At 45.5% G+C, this 19,319-nt stretch overlaps 1 protein-coding gene across 1 annotated transcript in view; it reads left to right on the forward strand.

Moving 5' to 3' along the window:
* Window positions 1-18,314, forward strand: part of LOC124620058 (KH domain-containing, RNA-binding, signal transduction-associated protein 2-like) — a 328,914-nt gene extending 310,600 nt beyond the window's left edge. Inside the window, exons 8-9 of the mRNA XM_047146726.1 lie at window positions 12,079-12,185; window positions 17,711-18,314. Coding sequence (XP_047002682.1) covers window positions 12,079-12,185; window positions 17,711-17,820 — 217 coding nt within the window. The 3' untranslated portion in view covers window positions 17,821-18,314. The remainder of the gene's footprint in view (window positions 1-12,078; window positions 12,186-17,710) is intronic.
* Window positions 18,315-19,319: the final 1,005 nt, after the last annotated feature.

Genomic DNA, 19,319 nt, shown 5'->3' on the forward strand with positions numbered 1-19,319 from the left:
CTGAGGCACGCAAGCCTCCCCACCAACGGCAAGGTCCATGGTTCATAGGGAAGGACATACTGGTATGCAAAACTTAAGGGCGAAAGCTACTTTCGCATGATGTGCCTCTGCTATGCAACATGGCTCGATGACGCTTGGACTATACGTTGAAAGAATTGCTACACTATAGTACAGAGGGTAACTTGAAAATATACGCAATGAGACGAACAGAAGTGACATCTTCCTACAAAGGCAATAATTTCTGCTACACTATAGTACAGAGGGTAACTTGAAAATATACGCAATGAGACGAGTAGAAGTGACATCTTCATATAAAGGCAATAATTTCTGGACCGTCTGCACCTTGTACAGGTACCAGTATAATACAGAGCACAAAACGTTCTGTTCTGAGGCACGTGCTGCATGATCAGTTACAGCAACAGCAACCTCGTCAAGAACTACCTGCGGGATAGGACACGTTTCTCTTCCAGGTGCCACACCAAATTCACACGTGTTTCCGAATTCCATATCATCATCTTCTTTGAACCATTTAACGACATGAGGCCTCTTTCTGTCTTTTCAGTCGGCGATAGTCACTCAGTGAAAAACTGTAAATGCTACCATTCACATAAAACAATTTCTCTAACAGCGCACGGTCTATTCCCGATAGCCATACTGTACACTCACTTACGGCTTGTCAAATGGCAGCTTGGATGTCATAATATCATACAAACAGTGTACAGCGCAATATTTTCATCTGGTGGGCGCAACTGGAACTAATTTGTTTTCCAACGTAAATCGGTTCGGCGTTAACGCATTAGCGTATCTACCAAGTTTCGCTGCCACACGATAACTACAGCCTGTACTGGATCCCCGTGTGAGCTGCACTTTAATTACAACCACCCGGTATTTGCAGCCTGTTTTCAGAGGACTAACTGTTAACGGAAAGATCATATTTCATGCAGGTCAATAGAAGCCTCTGACAGTTATACGAGGTGCTCTTGATGCCCTACGTTTGCTTAGTAAGATATCAGTTTGAGTTTCTGTACACACTGTATTTGCTGAGTATCTTCTCTGATTCGGCAACATTCGAAGGAGGTATCAGGTTCAATCCCACGTTATGGCCGCTAGCATCTGTTCGGGTGAGCGGAACACGATATCCATTATTCGTGCGCTAACGAAATCGGGTGCAGTGGAGCATCGACAGCACACGGGAGGTGCGTGTGCAGGACATGTTGTAGCATTCCCAAACCTGACATTTGTACTGAACTCGCATTATGCCAGCCTAAATCCAAATGTCCGCTCTGGGAAACGGAACACGTGGCTACATGGCACTCGTGCAGCGCTTCACCCCACGGCATTACCGTTGCTGTCGTTCGCTCGCAAATGGCGCCGCTGTTTGCATGAGTCACCAGAAATGTACCCAGTGTCACACCGTCTAGCTCTCACACTGACTGTCAGAACTACATTACTCCGTTGGCTGATACTTTATTTCTACTGTTTATTTCCATTACATAGAAAATTTAATTTTAGAATTTAAAGGTCGAATAACAAGTAAACTGTTTTGGTTCTTCTGAATTCTGTTTATTTCAAACTATTTTTCGGTTCATTAGACCATCTTCATTGAACAGCTGACTAGCGTCCGATAGGGACACTGGTTCTTAGGCTACCAAATATGATAACGAAAGACACAATCTCTGTGTGCCAAACGTGTACTTTACTTAATATTGTCCATTGTGTAAACCGTTATTTACAACGTAAAACATGTTCGTTACACAGCCCGAGTGACTAGTGCTCAGTTAGACAGTTTTCAACCAATGTCTCGACCTCACAGTTGTTGTTGTGGTGGTCTTCAGTCCGGAGACTGGTTTGATGCAGGTCTTCATACTACTCTATCCTCTGCGAGGCTCTGCATCTCAGAATAACTACTGCAATCCACATCTTTCTTACTCTGCTCACTCTATTCATCTTTTGGGCTCCCTCTACGAGCTTTACCCCCGCTCCTACACACACACTTGCCTCAAATACTAAACTGGTGATCCCTTGATATCTCAGAATGTGTCCTATCAACAGATCCCTTCTTTTTTCAAGTTGTGCCACGAATTTCTTGTCTCCTCAATTCCATTCAGTACCTTCTCATCAGTTACATGATCGACACGTATAATCTTCTGCATTCTTCTGTAGCACCACCTTCCGAAAGCTTCTATTCTCTTTTTATCTAAACTGTTTATCGTACATGTTTTACTTCCATACATAGCTACACTCTAGACAAATAACTTCAAAAGAGATTTCCTAATACTTAAATCTATATTCGTTATTATTTGACTTCTCTTCTTCAGAAATGCTTTTCTTGCCTTTGCCATCCTACCTATTCTGCCATCATCAGTTATTTTGCTGCACAAATAACAAAACTCATCTACAACTTTAAGTGTCTCATTTCCTAATCTAATTCCCTTAACATCACCTGATTTAATTCCACTACATTCCATTATCCTTGTTCTGCTTTTGTTGAAGTTCATCTTATATCCTCTTTTCAAGCCGCAATCCATTCCGTTTAACTGCTCTTCCAAGTCCTTTTCTGTCTCTGATAGAATTACGATGTCATCGGCAAACCTCAAAGTTTCTGTTTCTTCCCTCTGAACCTCAGTTCCCATTCCACATATTTCTTTGGTTTCCTTTGCTGCTTCATCAGTGTACAGACTAAATAACATCGGGATAGGGTGCAACCCTATCTGACTCCTTTTTTAACCATTGCTTCCCTTTCATGCCCAGCAACTCTTATTACCGCCGTCTTGTTTCTGTACAAGTTGTAAATAGCGTTTCGCTCTCTGTATTCTACCCTTCCTACCTTCAGAATTTCAAAGATGGTATTCCAGCCAACATTGTGATAAGCGTTCCCTAAGTCTACCAACGCTATAACTGTAGGTTTGCCTCTTCTTAACCTATCTTCTAAGATGAGTCGCAGGGTTAATATTGCCTCACGTCTTTCTACATTTCTCCAGAATACAAACTGATCTTCCCCGTGGTGTATTTCTCCCAGTTTCTCATTATTCCGAGAAGAGTTCGTGTTAGTATCTTCCAACTATGACTTACTAAACCGACAGGTTGGTAATTTTCACATCTGTCAGCAACTGCTTTGTTTGGAATTGGAATGATCACACTCATCTTGAAGTCTGAAGGTATTTCCCTGTTCATACATCTTGCTCACCAGATGGAAGAGTTCTGTAATGACTGGTTCTCTCAAGACTATCAGTAATTTTGGCGGAATATCGTCTACTCCTGGGATCTTGTTTCGAATTAGATCTTTCAGAACTTTGCCAAATTCTTCTCGCAGTATCACACCTCCCGTCTCATCATCATCTACGTCCACTTCCCTTTTTATACTAATGCCTTCAGTTTCATCTCCCTTTTATAGACAACCTACATACTCCATCCACTTTTCAGCTTTCCCTTCTTTGCTTAGGACCGGTTTACCATCTATGCTCTTGATATTCGTACATTTGCTTCTCTTTTCCCCAAAGGCCTCTTTAATTTTTCTGTAGGCAATGTCTATCTTCCCCTAGTGAAATACGATTCTAAATACTGACATTTGTCCTGTAGCCATTCCTGCTTAGCAATTTCGCAGTTCCTACCAATCTAATTTGTTAGATGTTTGTATTCCCTCTCACCCGTTTCATTTGCTGCATTTTTAAATGTCCTCCTTTCATCAGTTAAATTCAATATCTCTTGTGTTGTCCAAGGATTTATACTAGGCCTAGTCTTTTTACCTATTTGATTGTCTGCTGCCTTCACCTCACAGGAGCATGTAATAAAAAAGAGGGTTCCTGTTTAAAAAAAACGTAGTTGATATCCGTTTGACCTATGGCAGCGCCATCTAGCGGGCCAACCATAGCGTTATCTGGTTTCCCCCTTCAAGCTAGTCGAGTTTCGTTCTTTGTAGTTTTTTCGTTTGACGCTCATTTCGTGAGATATTTGGCCCGGTCACGATCAATGGACCACCCTGTATACCTTCCGCAGCTAATGCTCCCACCTGCCGTCTGCGAGTGGTTATCACACTTTGACGTCGAACACAGACGGCGCTCACATTAATGTGACTGGACGGTGTAGAAGGAGTGAACAGCGTCAGATGTTGACCATCACCGTTCAGGATACGGCGATACTGCGTACTCGTGTACATATATAATAAAATACGCAACATTACAGTACTATAGGTTAGATGGTTATAGCACCACAACCATATAATCTGTATTACTGTACTAATGTGTATTTTAATGTTTCCTGTGTTTAATACTGTCTCTTACGTAACGTGAAATTTACAATGGTGAAAAACATGTTTGGTGTACAACATTCTGCGCAAATGGAATGTATCTTTGGCTATAATGTTTGGTTGCCTAGGAGGTAGTGTCCCTTACAGACGCTAGTCAGTTGTTTCCTGCAGATGGCTCAGTAAGCTGAAGTCAGTAGAACGAAAACACTTCACTTGCTGTTCAACCGTAAATATTTAAGTTTTCTACCTAGACGTGACGGTAGAATCCGTAAATAAAATTAATTTTTGAAGTTTAGCTTCAAATGTTACACAGATAATTTTCTGTTAACATAGTTGAAACTAATTGAGTGGTTTCGTCAAGCGCCTTACTTTCCAAACACAAAGTCACGATATATCAAAACTTAGCACTTTAATTAAATATCCCGCCTGACGGAAATGTAAAGCACCCAGAACGGGAGGAGGACTCGAAATTTCACAGGGCGAGATATAAGTTCAGTGGTTACTGAACAGAGGTCATTAGAGACGGAGCGCTAGCTCTGATTGGGGAAGGGTGGTGAAGGAAATCGGGCCTGCCCTTCCAAAGCAACCATCCCGCCATTTGCCTGAACCGACTCAGGGAAATCACGGAAGTCCTAAATGGTTCAAATGACTCTGAGCACTATGGGACTCAACTGCTGTGGTCATAAGTCCCTTAGAACTTAGAACTTAAGTAGTTCTAACCTAAGGACATCACACACATCCATGCCCGAGGCAGGATTCGAACCTGCGACCGTAGCGGTCGTGCGGTTCCAGACTGTAGCGCCTTTAACCGCTCGGCCACTACGGCCGAAGTCCTAAATCTGGAAGGAGAGACGCGGGTTTGAACCGACGTCCTCCTGAATGCCAGTCCCGTGTCCTAACCACTGCGCCACCCCGCTGGGCACAAATGTGAAGAACTTGATTGACATTATGAGCCCGTTAATCAATATGACGTGGCACCTTCTCCGTCCTGGATGCCCGCATTGAATCATTTGGGAAGCCAGTCAAAAATACGTTGTATCCTCTCCTGAGACATGCTGGTCCACAACTGTTGTAACTAATTCCTGTTATCCTGTGTTCTGGTACTGCGACGGACGTGACGTCTGAACTGGTCCGGTGTACGATCTATAGGTGACAGATCCGGGGAATCTCCTCGCCACGGGAATACCTCACCAATATGCACATAGTTCATAGTGACGCGCACCAAGTATAGACCAGCATTGTCTTGCTGAAAAATGGCACCACCATACTGTCACATGTGATGTAACACACTGGGGTGCGTTTTGTCCGTGACATAGCTCTTGCGGCAGCAGTGTTCCCTTATTCACTACCAACCATGATCTGCAGTCATACCCGATGTTCCCCTCCCCTTACCATGATTCCAGGAGTGACACCGGTGCGCCTCACCAAAACACTGAAAGAACGGGTTGCCTCCCTAGACCGCCGCCAAACCATGTGACGATGGTTGTCCGGGCTGTGCATGATGACGATTCATCACTGAACACAATGCGACGTCGTTCATCAGGATCGGTGCTTCCCTCGTAGCCGTTTGTGTTGTGCGTTAACGGCAGCTTACTCATGGGACGGTAATTATCTAGTCTGACTGCCACAAGTCTCCAAGCAACGATACGGGATGGAACAGAATGTTGCAGGGATTCCATTTGTTATTCCCAGGAGGTAGGTCCAGGTGGGAAGATGTGTGCTGGTTGGAGGTGTTGACTTGATGACGAGTTAGCCTACCCTCACCTTCCCACGCAGGCCAACATCAGTCTGGTGTCATATGCAAATCTTCCACAGATCTGAATATTACACGATTCGACCAGCCGGCTGAGTATAGATTCACAATGAGGCCCCTTTCCAGCTACGTCAGGAGCTGATAACGCTGTCTCACACGAGTACGTAGTATCGCCGTGTCCTGAACGGTGATTGTCAACATCTGACGCTGTTCACTCCTTCTACACCGTCCAGTCACATTAATGTGAGCACCGTCTGTGTTCGACGTCAAATTGTGATAACCACTCGCAGACGGCAGGTGGGAGCATTAGCTGCGGAAGGTATACAGGGTGGTTCATTGATCGTGACCGGGCCAAATATCTCACGAAATAATCGTCAAACGAAAAAACTACAAAGAACGAAACTCGACTAGCTTGAAGGGGGAAACCAGATAACGTTATGGTTGGCCCACTAGATGGCGCTGCCATAGGTCAAACGGATATCAACTACGTTTTTTTTAAACAGGAACCCCCGTTTTTATTACATGCTCCTGTAGTACGTAAATAAATATGAATGTTTTAGTTGGACCACATTTTTCGCTTTGTGATAGACAGCGCTGTAATAATCACAAACATATGACTTAAAATTTTAGACGAACAGTTGGTAACAGATAGTTTTTTTAAATTAAAATACAGAACGTAGGTACGTTTGAACATTTTATTTCGGTTGTTCCAATGTGATACATGTACCTTTGTGAACTTATCATTTCTGAGAACGCATGCTGTTACAGCGTGATTACCTGTAAATACCAAATTAATGTAATAAATGCTCAAAATGATGTCCGTCCACCTCAATGCATTTGGCAATAGGTGTAACGACATTCCTCTCAACAGCGAGTAGTTCGCTTTCCGTAATGTTCGCACATGCCTTGACGATGCGTTGACGCATGTTGACAGGCGTTGTCGGTGGATCACGATAGCAAATATCTTTCAACTTTCCCCACAGAAAGAAATCCGGGGACGTCAGATCCGGTGAGCGTGCGGGCCATGGTATGGTGCTTCGACGACCAATCCACCTGTGGTGATATATGCTATTCAATACCGCTTCAACCGCACGCGAGCTATGTGCCCGACATCCATAATGTTGGAAGTACATCGCCATTATGTCACGCAATGAAACATCTTGTAGTAACATCGCCAGAACATTACGTAGGAAATCAGCATACATTGCACCATTTAGATTGCCATCGATAAAATGGGGGCCAATTATCCTTCCTCCCATAATGCCGCACCATACGTTAACCCGCCAAGGCCGCTGATGTTCCACTTGACGCAGCCATCGTGGATTTTCCGTTGCCCAATAGTGCATATTATGCCGGTTTACGTTACCGCTGTTGTGAATGACGCTTCGTCGCTAAATAGAAATCATGCAAAAAAATCTGTCATCGTACCGTAATTTCTCTTGTGCCCAGTGGCAGAACTGTACGAAACGTTCAAAGTCGTCGCCATGCAATTCCTGGTGCATAGAAATATGGTACGGGTTCAATCGATGTTGATGTAGCATTCTCAACACCAACCTTTTTGATATTCCCGATTGTCGTGCAATTTGTCTGCTACTGATGTGCGGATTAGCCGTGACAGCAGCTAAAACACCTACTTGGGCATCATCATTTTTTGCAGGTCGTGGTTGACGTTTTACATGTAGCTGAACACTTCCTGTGTCCTTTAATAACGTAACTGTTCGGCGAACTGTCCGGACACTTGGGTGATGTCGTCCAGGATACCGAGCAACATACATGGCACACGCCCGTTGGGCATTTTGATCCCAATAGCCATACATCAACACGATATCGACCTTTCCCGCAATTGGTAAATGGTCCATTTTAATACGGATAATGTATCACGAAGCAAATACCGTCCGCACTGGCGGAATGTTACGTGATACCAAGTACTTATACGTTTGTGACTATTACAGCGCCATCTATCACAAAGCGAAAAAAGTGGTGCAACTAAAACTTTCATATTTCTTTACGTACTATACGAATATGTAATATAAATTGGGTGTTCTTGTTAAAAAAACGTAGTTGATATCCGTTTGACCTATGGCAGCGCCATCTAGCGGGCCAACAATAGTGCCATCAGGTTTCCCCCTTCAAGCTTAACGAGTTTCGTTCTATGTAGTTTTTTCGTTTGCTGCTTATTTCGTGAGATATTTGGCCAGGTCACTACCAATTGACCACCCTACATAAAGCGTGTTGGGGGATGCGGAAAACTGTGCATTTGCTGTCGTAGTTTGTAATCGGAGAGATTTATTGACGTCCAAGACAGCATGGTGGTAAGTTTTCTGGCGAAGTATGTAAGCATTTCCGAAATGGCTAAGTTCGTAAAATGTTGGCTTATTGCCATGTATACAGTGCATAGCAATATGGCACTATCCAAGGCGGGCGGAAAGGCAGCTGCGGTGCAGCACCGGCTGCGGAGATGTGTACAGGCAGACAGACGTACAACTGTTGAGCAACTAGCTGCCCAGATGAACCAAAAAAAAGTGTTGTCGGCATTGGCTGAAACAGCAGTACAAATCCATCCTCACGTGAGAGGTGAAAACCATTATACAGCCTCCACCAGCTTGAACAATCCCCTGCTGACAAAAAATGGTTCAAATGGCTCTGAGCACTATGGAACTTAACATCTGTGCTCATCAGTCAACTAGAACTTAGAACTACTTAAACCTAACTAACCTAGGGACATCACACACATCCATGCCCGAGGCAGGATTCGAACCTGCGACCGTAGCGGTCACGCGGTTTCAGACTGAAGCGCCTAGAACCGCACGGCCACACAGGCCGGCTCCTTGCTGACATGCAAGGTCCATGGATTCATGAGATTGTCTCCATACCCTTACACGTCCATCCGCTCAATACAATTTGAAACGAAACACGTCCTACCAGGCAACATGTTTCCAGCCATCAACAGTCCAGTGTCGATGTTGACGGGGCCCAGGTGAGGCGTAAAGCTTCATGTATTGCAATCATTAAGGGTACACGAGTGGGACTTCGACTCCTAAATCCCATATCGATGATGTTCCGTTGAATGGTTCGCAGGCACAGCATTGAAATCTGCAGCAATTTGCGGAAAGGTTGCGCTTTTGTCGCGCTGAACGATTCTCTTCAGTCGTCGTTGGTCCCGTTCTTGCACGATCTTATTCCGGGCTCAGCGATGTCGGAGATTGGATGTTTTACCGGATTCCTGATATTTACGGTACACTCGTGAAATGGTCGTGCCGGAAAATTCGCACTTCATCGCTACCTCGCAAAAATCTGTGTCCCACCTGATGACTGGGTGTTGTGTGATGTCCTTAGGTTAGTTAGGTTTAAGTAGTTCTAAGTTCTAGGGGACTGATGACCATAGGTGTCAAGTCCCATAGTGCTCAGAGCCATTTCAACCATCTCTGTCCCACCGCTCGTGAGCCGACTACAACACCACGTTCAAAGTCACTTAAATCTTGATAACCTGTTGTTGTAGCAGCAGTAACCGTTCTAACAAATGCGCCAGACACTTGTTGTCTTATACAGTTGTAGCCGACCGCAGCGCTGTATTCTGTCTGTTTACATATTTCTGTATTTGAATACACATGCCTATACCAGTTTCTTTGGCGCATCAGTGTATTTAAGGGTGTCAGAAATACCAAAAATACCCGGACAAGTACTGCAATCTCGAGGCCATCTTTTGGTAAGAGCACTCCGCTGCCATCCGAGAGGAGGAGAACTTCCTCGCTGTGGCATCTGGTCGCTCAAGGATTGGCCTCACGTACTGGTCGCTGCCCGCGCCGTGATTGTATGTCCCGCTGCCTCCTTCTTTCCTCTTTCGGGGCGGAACTCACCCCCCCCCCCCCCCAACCACTCACCCCCACCCTCGCAGAGGCGACCAGCCGCGACTTGGGTGCACAGCCAGCGACGCAGCCACTGTGCTCAGGCGACATTACACTTCGGGATACAAAGGCCGCGACGCCGTGCAGCGCCCTCTGTGTACAGCTGCGGTCTACCGCCTCTCGTGCGCAGCGTGAAGGCAGTTATAAGCGCTGAAAAGCACTCTTTGCGGCTACGTGCAGCACGTTCCTGACATCAGCTCGTGATAGCACAGCGTTAGCACACCAACTAGGCACTATAGTACGATCCACAACCGGTGGCGGTTCGCGAACGTTGAAGGACGGACGCGGATGCCATTTTGACGATTCCAAGCGACAGTTGCAGAATTTATCACTTATCCCCACCGTCAGCGATAACAACTTGCGATAGATGAAATATAAATTCGCTAAACAATTATTTTATAGCACAATTTTATGTCCCCATTAGTGCATTTTTAAATTATTATAGTGCGATATTTATTTTATCGACATGTGTTAAGAGGGACTGTAAAACTCCAAGAAAAGCCGCTACTCCAGCAGAAACAGTACTGCACTTGTCCATGCAGGCTGCTACCCAAGGTCGCTGGAGTAATGATTGCTGATTGTGTCTTGTCTTTCCTGTTAATACATATGTATAAAACAAGCATCACGTTACCCTAATTGAATAGATCACATCTTGTTAATATGTAATAGTGTCAGCTTGAACATTTTTATGCCCAAATTTCCCACTTGTCAGGAGAAGTTGCCTTAACCACTATATACTCGAAGTCAGGACCTTTGCCTTTCGCAGGCAAGTGATGTAACAACCTTTCTTTTTCGCAACAGACCGAGACTCAAACTCAAGGCCCTTACCTTTCGCATACAAGTGCTCTGCCAAAGCTTTTTTTCATTTTAACGGAATTGTCCCAGGGGAAAAGTGGGCAGTGGTCATTTTATGAGGCCTGTCCACAATTCCTCCGTCACCAAACTGGAAGAAATGGAAGAGTTATCACTTCGGCTATCTAAGCACACGTCAAATGCCAATCTAAACACCTATACGTCATGGAGTCACAATACAAACGATCTCACATTTTTGTAACTCAGCATAGGAAGATAAATGTTATTTAGTATCGTTAGTTAAGTCCCGACAGGCGTGATTATATCAATAATGGCGACAGAGTCCGTTTTTATTCAATAACTGCATGTATTACAAACAAATGTCTTAAGGATATCGTACTGTAATAAAAGCGGTTACTACATAAACAAAGATACTGTCACCATGAATTGCAGAGTTTGGACCGATTTATCGAATGAGCACGTAAAATTCCGCATTAAAATTCATTTGGTTTGTAACAGGCAACAAACCGACACTTTCCTTCGACAATGGGCGTCTCATGAGAGATAAATATGGTTAAATGGCTCTGAGCACTATGGGACTTAACATCTGAGGTCATCAGTCCCCTAGAACTTAGAGCTACTTAAACCTTACTAACCTAAGGACAACACACACATCCATGCCCGAGGCAGGATTCGAACCTGCGACCGCAGTGCCTAGAACCGCACGGCCACAACGGCTGGCATGACAGATAAGACGAGTGGTATTTGTTTTAGGTGACTCCATCTATCTAGGTGGGGCGCTGGATGTCTTTGTGTGAGTGCATCTGTTTTGGACTTCAGGCTATGTGAATTACCCATTGTTGTGTGGGGTGACTGGGAGTGAGAGGTGAATGATAGCTGTGTGAACGATGAGGTTTTTAAGGACGGTGAATATTGAATGAGGGCCGGCCGGAGTGGCCGAGCGGTTCTAGGCGCTACAGTCTGGAACCGCGTGGCCGCTACTGTCGCAGGTTCGAATCCTGCCTCGGGTATGGATGTGTGTGATGTCCATAGATTAGTTAGGTTTAAGTAGTTGTAAGTTCTAGGGGACTGATGACCACAGCAGTTAAGCCCCATAGTGCTCAGAGCCAATATTGAATGAGAGCCGAGCACATTGGCTTTGGATAAACCGATGTTAAAGAGAGAGTAACAGAACGGTATTGACATTGTCTGCAGTTATTGTTGACGGTTTGTTGTGTCACGGTAGGCAACCACTACCGCGCAAAATGGCCTGGCTGTCTTCGTGATTCACCGGTGCTCAGCAACAGTCGGGTATCACGCGAAGTGCCTGCTTGATTTGAGGGTGTACCAGTGTTGGTGAGGTCGGTGCTGTGTGTCGGCAGGTACGGCCTGCTGGACGGCTACGCCAACGGGGGCGGCCTCATCGCGCCGGAGACCATGGAGGAGCTGTCCGCCGCTGCCGCCGCGCCAGAGGCCGTCGCCACTTCCGGTGAGTTCTCACCGCAGGCCACAGTGTTCTGCTCGTGCTGCGCCTCTTCACTGGCTGCCTAGCAAGTTCACAGATTGCCAAGAAGAGCTCTTCCCAACATACATCTAGCGAAATGGCCACACTGACATAATCTGACAAATTGGAGCCTGTCTTTCGCTCTTCTGGTACAGAATTCGGAAAAGGTGCAAAACAGGGAGGAACTTATCGTAGTACCCTCCGATAAATAATGCAACATGGCTTGCGGAGCACAGATCTAGGTATGTAACAAAGAGGCAAAGATTTACTATAAAAACAGTCTTGACAACGATTTATTTGTTAAGGTGACCAGTTTCGACCACTACTGTGGTCAGCTTCAGACCATTGAGTAGGAACCTCTTTCTGCTGGAGAATCACTAGTGATTGGAGAATCACTAGTGATTCTCCAGCAGAAAGAGGTTTCTACTCAATGGTCTGAAGCTGACCACAGTAGTGGTCGAAACTGGTCACCTTAATAAATAAATCGTGGTCAAGACTGTTTTTGTAGTAAATACACTGCTGGCCACCGTAAATGCAACACCCTGAAGGAAGCATCCGAATCAAGTGAAATTTACACCATGGGTTTGCAGCGATGAGATATGCAACTGATTAGAATTTCAGCGCAGACGCACATCACGCGCGCCTGTGGCGCCACCTCATAGCGCCATTTAAGGCTTGGCGAATTCGACCAGTGTACGTTCGGCACGTGTGTTTACCTTGTGGTTGTTTCACAAGACGATCAGCTATGCCTCGTAGACAACAGCGAACATCGTTTGATCAAGTATCCGAGTTCGACAGAGGAAGGATAGTGGCTTACCGAGATTGTGGATTATCATGCAGAGAAATCGCTAGTCGTGTTGGACGAAACCAAACAACCGTAATACGAATGTGTGACCGTTGGATGCAGGAGGGTACGACGGACCGACGTGGTCGATCGCATTCACCTCGGTGCACCACTGCACGTGCTGATAGGCAAATTGTGCGCATGGCAGTGACGGATCGCTCAGTGACATCCCGAACCATAGCACAGCACATTGCGTCTGTAACGCATCATCCAGTGTCTGCGCGTACCATTCGACGCTGTTTACAGCAGAGTGGTCTGTCCGCAAGACGTCCATTGCTTCGTCTACCATTGACGCAGAACCACAGACGTCTCCGTCGCCAATGGTGTGATGACAGACGGATGTGGACGGCAGGGTGGAATGACGTTGTCTTTACTGACGGGGCACGCTTCTGTCTGCAGCACCACGATGGTCGGATTCGAGTGTGGAGACACCGTGGAGAGAGGATGCTGGACAGCTGCATTATGCACCGCCACACTGGTCTTGAACCGGGTATTATGGTATGGGGCGGTATTGGCTATTACTCTCGCACGCCTGTAGTACGCATTGCCGGTACTTTAAATAGCCGGCGCTACATATCCGAGGTGCTGGAGCCAGTTGTCCTTCCTTACCTTCAGGGCTCGGCCACAGCCATATTTCAACAGGATAATGCGCGAGCACACGTGGCACGCATTGTCCAAAGGTTCTTCGTCAATAACCAGATTGAAGTGCTTCCCTGGCCGGCTCGCTCTCCGGATCTTTCGCCGATAGAAAACATGTGGTCCATGGTTGCTCAACGAGTGACCCAGATTACATCCCCAGCTGCCACACCAGATGATCTTTGGCAATGTGTGGAAGCTGCTTGGGCTGCTGTACCCCAGGAACACATCCAACGTCTCTTTGACTCAATGCCGAGACGTGTGGCAGCGGTGATCTCCAACAATGGCGGCTACTCTGGCTACTGATTCTGGCAGGAACCACATGTCACAGACGTCTGTAAACGTAATCATTTGATACTTGGTCAACATGTTATCTACAAAATAAATTTTGTTGTGCTACCTCTTGTCTTTCTTGGTGTTGCATTTACGGTGGCCAGCAGTGTATTTGTGACACATTGATCACTGTCACTCCCATAATGTATTCAAAAGTGAAGAGGCAAAGGGCTGGAGCTGTGTGAAATCAGCCAAAATGTGAAGCGCAAACACATACACTATACTAAACAGCTAGGTTTTTGTTATTAAGAAGTATTAGGTAATGTTCTTTCGGACATGCAAGCGCACAGGCACTGATATTTCGTATTTGTTCACCAATGTTGGGCCGTCGATTCTCATTAAATAAGTCCTTCCTGGACGGGAACATTTGTAACGAACGAGTGCGGGTTTTGACACAAGGAGGACAACATATGGTAGTTTCGGTCAGGCCGTCATTCGTGCACGGATAGCCGAAGCGGTTAAAGCGACCGCTCGCATGAAGCGTGAAATTCGGGTTCGAGGACAGGACCGGCACAAGTTTTCATTAGTGTCATTCTAATGTGCAGCCGAAGAGGGTTTCATATTCGCAACTGCTTGTACATTTCCGAACCACACTATCAGATCAAAAGTATTGGGGCACCTATAAAAGGTTAAAGAGATGAAGTTCCGCGGCCTGGGTGATTGATCGACCGCAATGTCGTCATCGGAACTGCAATAGAAAGGCATGTTGTCAGGACATCGCCCTCAATGTCATTGTCAGGTTTCTTCACAGTGGATGCGCTACTAATCCAGAAGGTCCTCAGATGCCCTCACGAGGCTGAGTGCACACTGTGCCAGTCGTTCCACCAAGGAAAAATCTGACAGGCTCGGGAATCGAACCCGGTTTCCCCCCAAAACAGTTAGCCAAACTCACCGCTCAGCTATGGAGGTGTATTGTATACTTATTAGTGGATATCAATATGTGGTGTGCCCGCGGCTCGTGGTCTTGCGGTAGCCTTCTCGCTTCCCGCGCGCGGGGTCCCGGGTTCGACTCCCGGCGGGGTCAGGGATTTTCTCTGCCTCGAGATGACTGAGTGTTGTGTGTCTCTCATCACCGTTTTATCCTCATTCACTCGCAAGTCGCCGTAGTGGCGTCAAAGAACTTGTGGAGCGGCGGTCACCAATGCCCTACGCTCATTATTATTATTAATATGTGGTGTGTCCACGCTTCGCCGTATGACGGTTGAACTCTTTTGCGAAAACTGAAATGATGTGTGTGCATGTCTGAGGAGGAATGACAGTTCATTTTCGTGTAATGGAACAACTCATTAACTGGTTAAGGCTCACTGTTGATAAAATGAGAATCTAGAATTTTATTTGACATTCACCAGAGAAAACGGAAAATTAGTCAGATAAATTGTGGGATAACAGACGTACGCCTAAGGAAGTTATACCTGAAGTAACTAATCATCCATATAATGCATTGCTTTGCTTGTAGATCACGCTTTTTATGTCCGCAGCTCGTGGTCGTGCGGTAGCGTTCTCGCTTTCCATTCCCGGGTTCCCGGATTCGATTCCCGGCGGGGTCAGGGATTTTCTCTGCCTCGTGATGACTGGGTATTCTGTGCTGTCCTTAGGTTAGTTAGGTTTAAGTAGTTCTAAGTTCTAGGGGACTGATGACCATAGATGTTAAGTCCCATAGTGCTCAGAGCCATTTGAACCATTTTTTTTGAACGAATTTTATGCACACTGAAATCCATTTTAATGTACTGTTGAGCCTCTCTGCTAAGAACTGAAGCGGACAGCACGAAGGTGCCGAGCCGATGACACACGAAGTGATTCAGTTATATCTCGTGATTCAATGTAGGGATAGCTTACCATTGAGTGGTTTTTCCCTGCTATTACAAACGAAGTCTCAATTCTACTTTAGCAATAATATTTTTTTTAACTATGTATGCTTTGGCGCACTCGCCTGAGGGTAATCGCTCTACCTTCTATCACAGCAGCAAATCAGAGTATAAGATTATTTAGCTGGCGCAGTTTCTAACGGAAAAGGTACTCGTCGTATCATCTGTTGTTCATGCCTGAGTCCACATTATGTCATGCGTCATCTATAGCACCTTCGCTCAAGTGAGACATGAAACATGGGCATATATCTTATGGCTACCAGTGCCAGTAATGTTACAAAGTTTCACAAAAATTCGTCTTCTTAGCACTAACGAGTCTCACCCAATCTTACGAAGCCTTACCAAACTACTCTCGTAGTGATCTGTCGGGCCAATAACGATTCTAGCGGTAGGCTTCCGAACTGCTTCGAAGTCTTCCCCTAATCTGACTTGTTACGGATACGAAACGCACTGTCACTACTAAGGAATGGGTCGGAGAAATTTTCTGTCTACTGTCTTCAGTAGATGAGCGCTGCAATTTCCTAGAACACACCAATGGACCGTAGGCGGCCATTGAACTCACTCTGTTCAATAACTACACGGTCTGGCAGAAAAAGTGAAGCATTCAGAAGCGACGGAGGAAACAAAATGAATCTTCACGGGTTCAGATACATATCGTATTATTTCCAAAATGGTTCAAATGGCTCTAAGCACTATGGGACTTAACATCTGAGGTCATCAGTCCCCTAGACTTAGAACTACTTAAACCTAACTAACCTAAGGACAGCACATATATCCATGCCCGAGGCAGGATTCGAACCTGCGACCGTAGCGGTCGCGCGGTTCCAGACTGTAGCGCCTATAACCTCTCGGCCACCCCGGTCGGCTTCCTACAAGGAAACAAGGAGGACGAGGCTGATTGGTAGGAAGTCATGATGCAGGTTTTGTTTACTTTACTTGTCCATAAGTTGGCTTTGCCGTATCGTATTTACATTGTGACACGACAGAAGGCGCTATGAATCAACGACATACCTTTTCATTACTCAATGCTACTTAGGGACGTACAGTACAATACGATGGAGGAGTACCGGTACAGTATTTTCTGGTCGCTGAATTGGAAGGGAAGGTCCAATTCCGTGGCCTGCAAGGTCATCACAATCCCCTTGATTATTTCCTATGCGGGTATCTAAAGTCAATTGTGTATGAGACCCCAGTGGATACGGAGATGGAATTAGTTGCCTGAATTGTAGCTGCCTGTGATGTGATTCGAAACACGCCGGGAATAATCGTCAGGGTGCGTCAGAACCTTGTTTGCCGGTGCCATGCTTGCATTAAGGTAGATGGCCGTCAGTTTCAACACATTTTGCAACATACAGTACAAATGGTACGTTCATTACGTCAATGATTGTATTTCCAGTTAACTGTAACAAAGTAAAGAAAAAAGTACCCAGTAATGTGATTTTATTTATATTATCTCCTTAAGCAGGTTTCTCCGATCCCGGTTTCCTACCTCAAATTGTTCAATGGAGCATCCTCTATATCCTGTTCAAATTTGCACGCTCTTACGGAAACACTTTTTATACACCACCAGGCCTGCTTGCAACACCAAACACGGGCAGCAGTAATGCACTCTTGTGGCCGTTTTACCTGTCATGGAGGAATTCAGCTCCAATCATTTACATGCCCGTAACGGCGTGTACGTACACGAAGATACACTGACATCCAGGCCATATCTCCTGCCTGCTTCACTTTTTTGCCTGGCGCTGCATCTGAGCTGATACTCGTGGAGTTGGATTTCGAACCGATTTGTTTTATGCTCACCCGCCTCCAGAAGTACCGGTTCCGTGTTGCAGTGACTCCGGACTTGACGGGCCGCGCGGACGCGTCCGTGCTGAAGATGGACCGCACGCGGTACCGGCACGACCCGTACGCCCGCTACACCGGCCTGAAGTTGCCGCTGTAACTGCCAGCGAAACGCCTGCCAGCTGACTGCGGGGGCCTCGACGTCGACGACGGTGAATGCGGCTGCGAAGGTTACTCTGCGGCGACTGGAAGCGATCCTCACTGTAAACGTAGCAGCAGTCAGGGCCTTAATGGTTTGTACTTGAGTTCAAGTGGGGATCCGGAAGAAACGAACAAGTGAGGACCTGCACTAGTGGATTAACACATAAGGTCTCTGAGTCTCTGACACTGAGTTTGCTCCTCGATTCGTTCGTTACTTTCATATTATTTGTTACATCTCCTTTCCATTCCTTTCGATTACCCCTCTTGACAAACAAAACAAAGAGAACAGTTGGCTACTTGCTCAGTGTTCTGTATATGTGGGAAGAAAAGTATCAATGAGAAACAAAGACGAGTCTTATTTTTATGTTATACTAAATAAATTACAGGAAGAATGACTTCCTAAAATATATTTCATGTAAAACCCTTTTCCATATTCACTTTGAGGTGATGATGGTACAGCAAGTTCTAGAATACAATTCTAAATTAATGGCTCACTAGAGGAAAATCACGGCATATACCTTTTTCTTCCATGGTGAGCAGTTTCTAAAGCTTTATTCTGTCATGTGTCGACAGAGCCGATTCAGTAGCCACTGGTAATGGTATATTAAGGAGACAATCATTAGACGTACTGTCATGTATATGCTCGTATTATAACTACGAAGCTATTAGCTCTACACTTTTCGCCTCTTATCTATAATATATTGCTTAGAATTTAAACATTATAATATCATGTTGTGTCCCAAATTTACGTTTATCTATGTTTGATCTTGTACCCTTTCTTTAAGGGTCGGAAAATGTAAAGACGGATTGATTTTCACACAGTGACTCTTAGTAGCAGTCTAGATGCCTGTGTCAGCATACTTGTTTCCCAGAACGTCTATTTCGAAAGATATAAGAAAAACCTGGAACTTCCTGACAGATTATCGCTTTGTACCATACCGGGATATGAACCCAGACCACTGCCTGTCGCTAGAAGTCGTGCTGTGCAAATTACGTTTTGCTCCGGACCCAACACTGATCTGTCAAGGAGTTGTACAAGACGGTGCATTCATCAGCAGAGGAGAGATTCGTTCTGAAGAGACCACACAGGCTGTTTCTGAACCACCGCCCACTATTCACTTCCTGCCAGATGTACTGATCAAGTAACATATACAGCAGAGTCATAACAGAGTTAGAAAAACGGGGGAGAGATAACAACGGTTTGAAGGTGTACGGTGGGGCGTCATGCTTGCCCAGATAGCTGAATACAGTAAAAGGCAACGATCTGCTTCTACCCGTGGTACCGTTGACAGTTTGATCTGAAGTACATTTCAAGCGAACTAGAGTAATAGAAATTTTTGTGCTGGAAAGAAGTACACCACAACTTGTTTATTGCAAAAGGTACAGACCCGAATCTCTTCTCATTCGGGAATATATTTTGTCCAAACAACTTGGTAAATAGCAAATAACCGCATGTAG

This window comes from Schistocerca americana, chromosome 6, assembly GCF_021461395.2.
Source record: "Schistocerca americana isolate TAMUIC-IGC-003095 chromosome 6, iqSchAmer2.1, whole genome shotgun sequence".
NCBI lineage: Eukaryota > Metazoa > Arthropoda > Insecta > Orthoptera > Acrididae > Schistocerca > Schistocerca americana.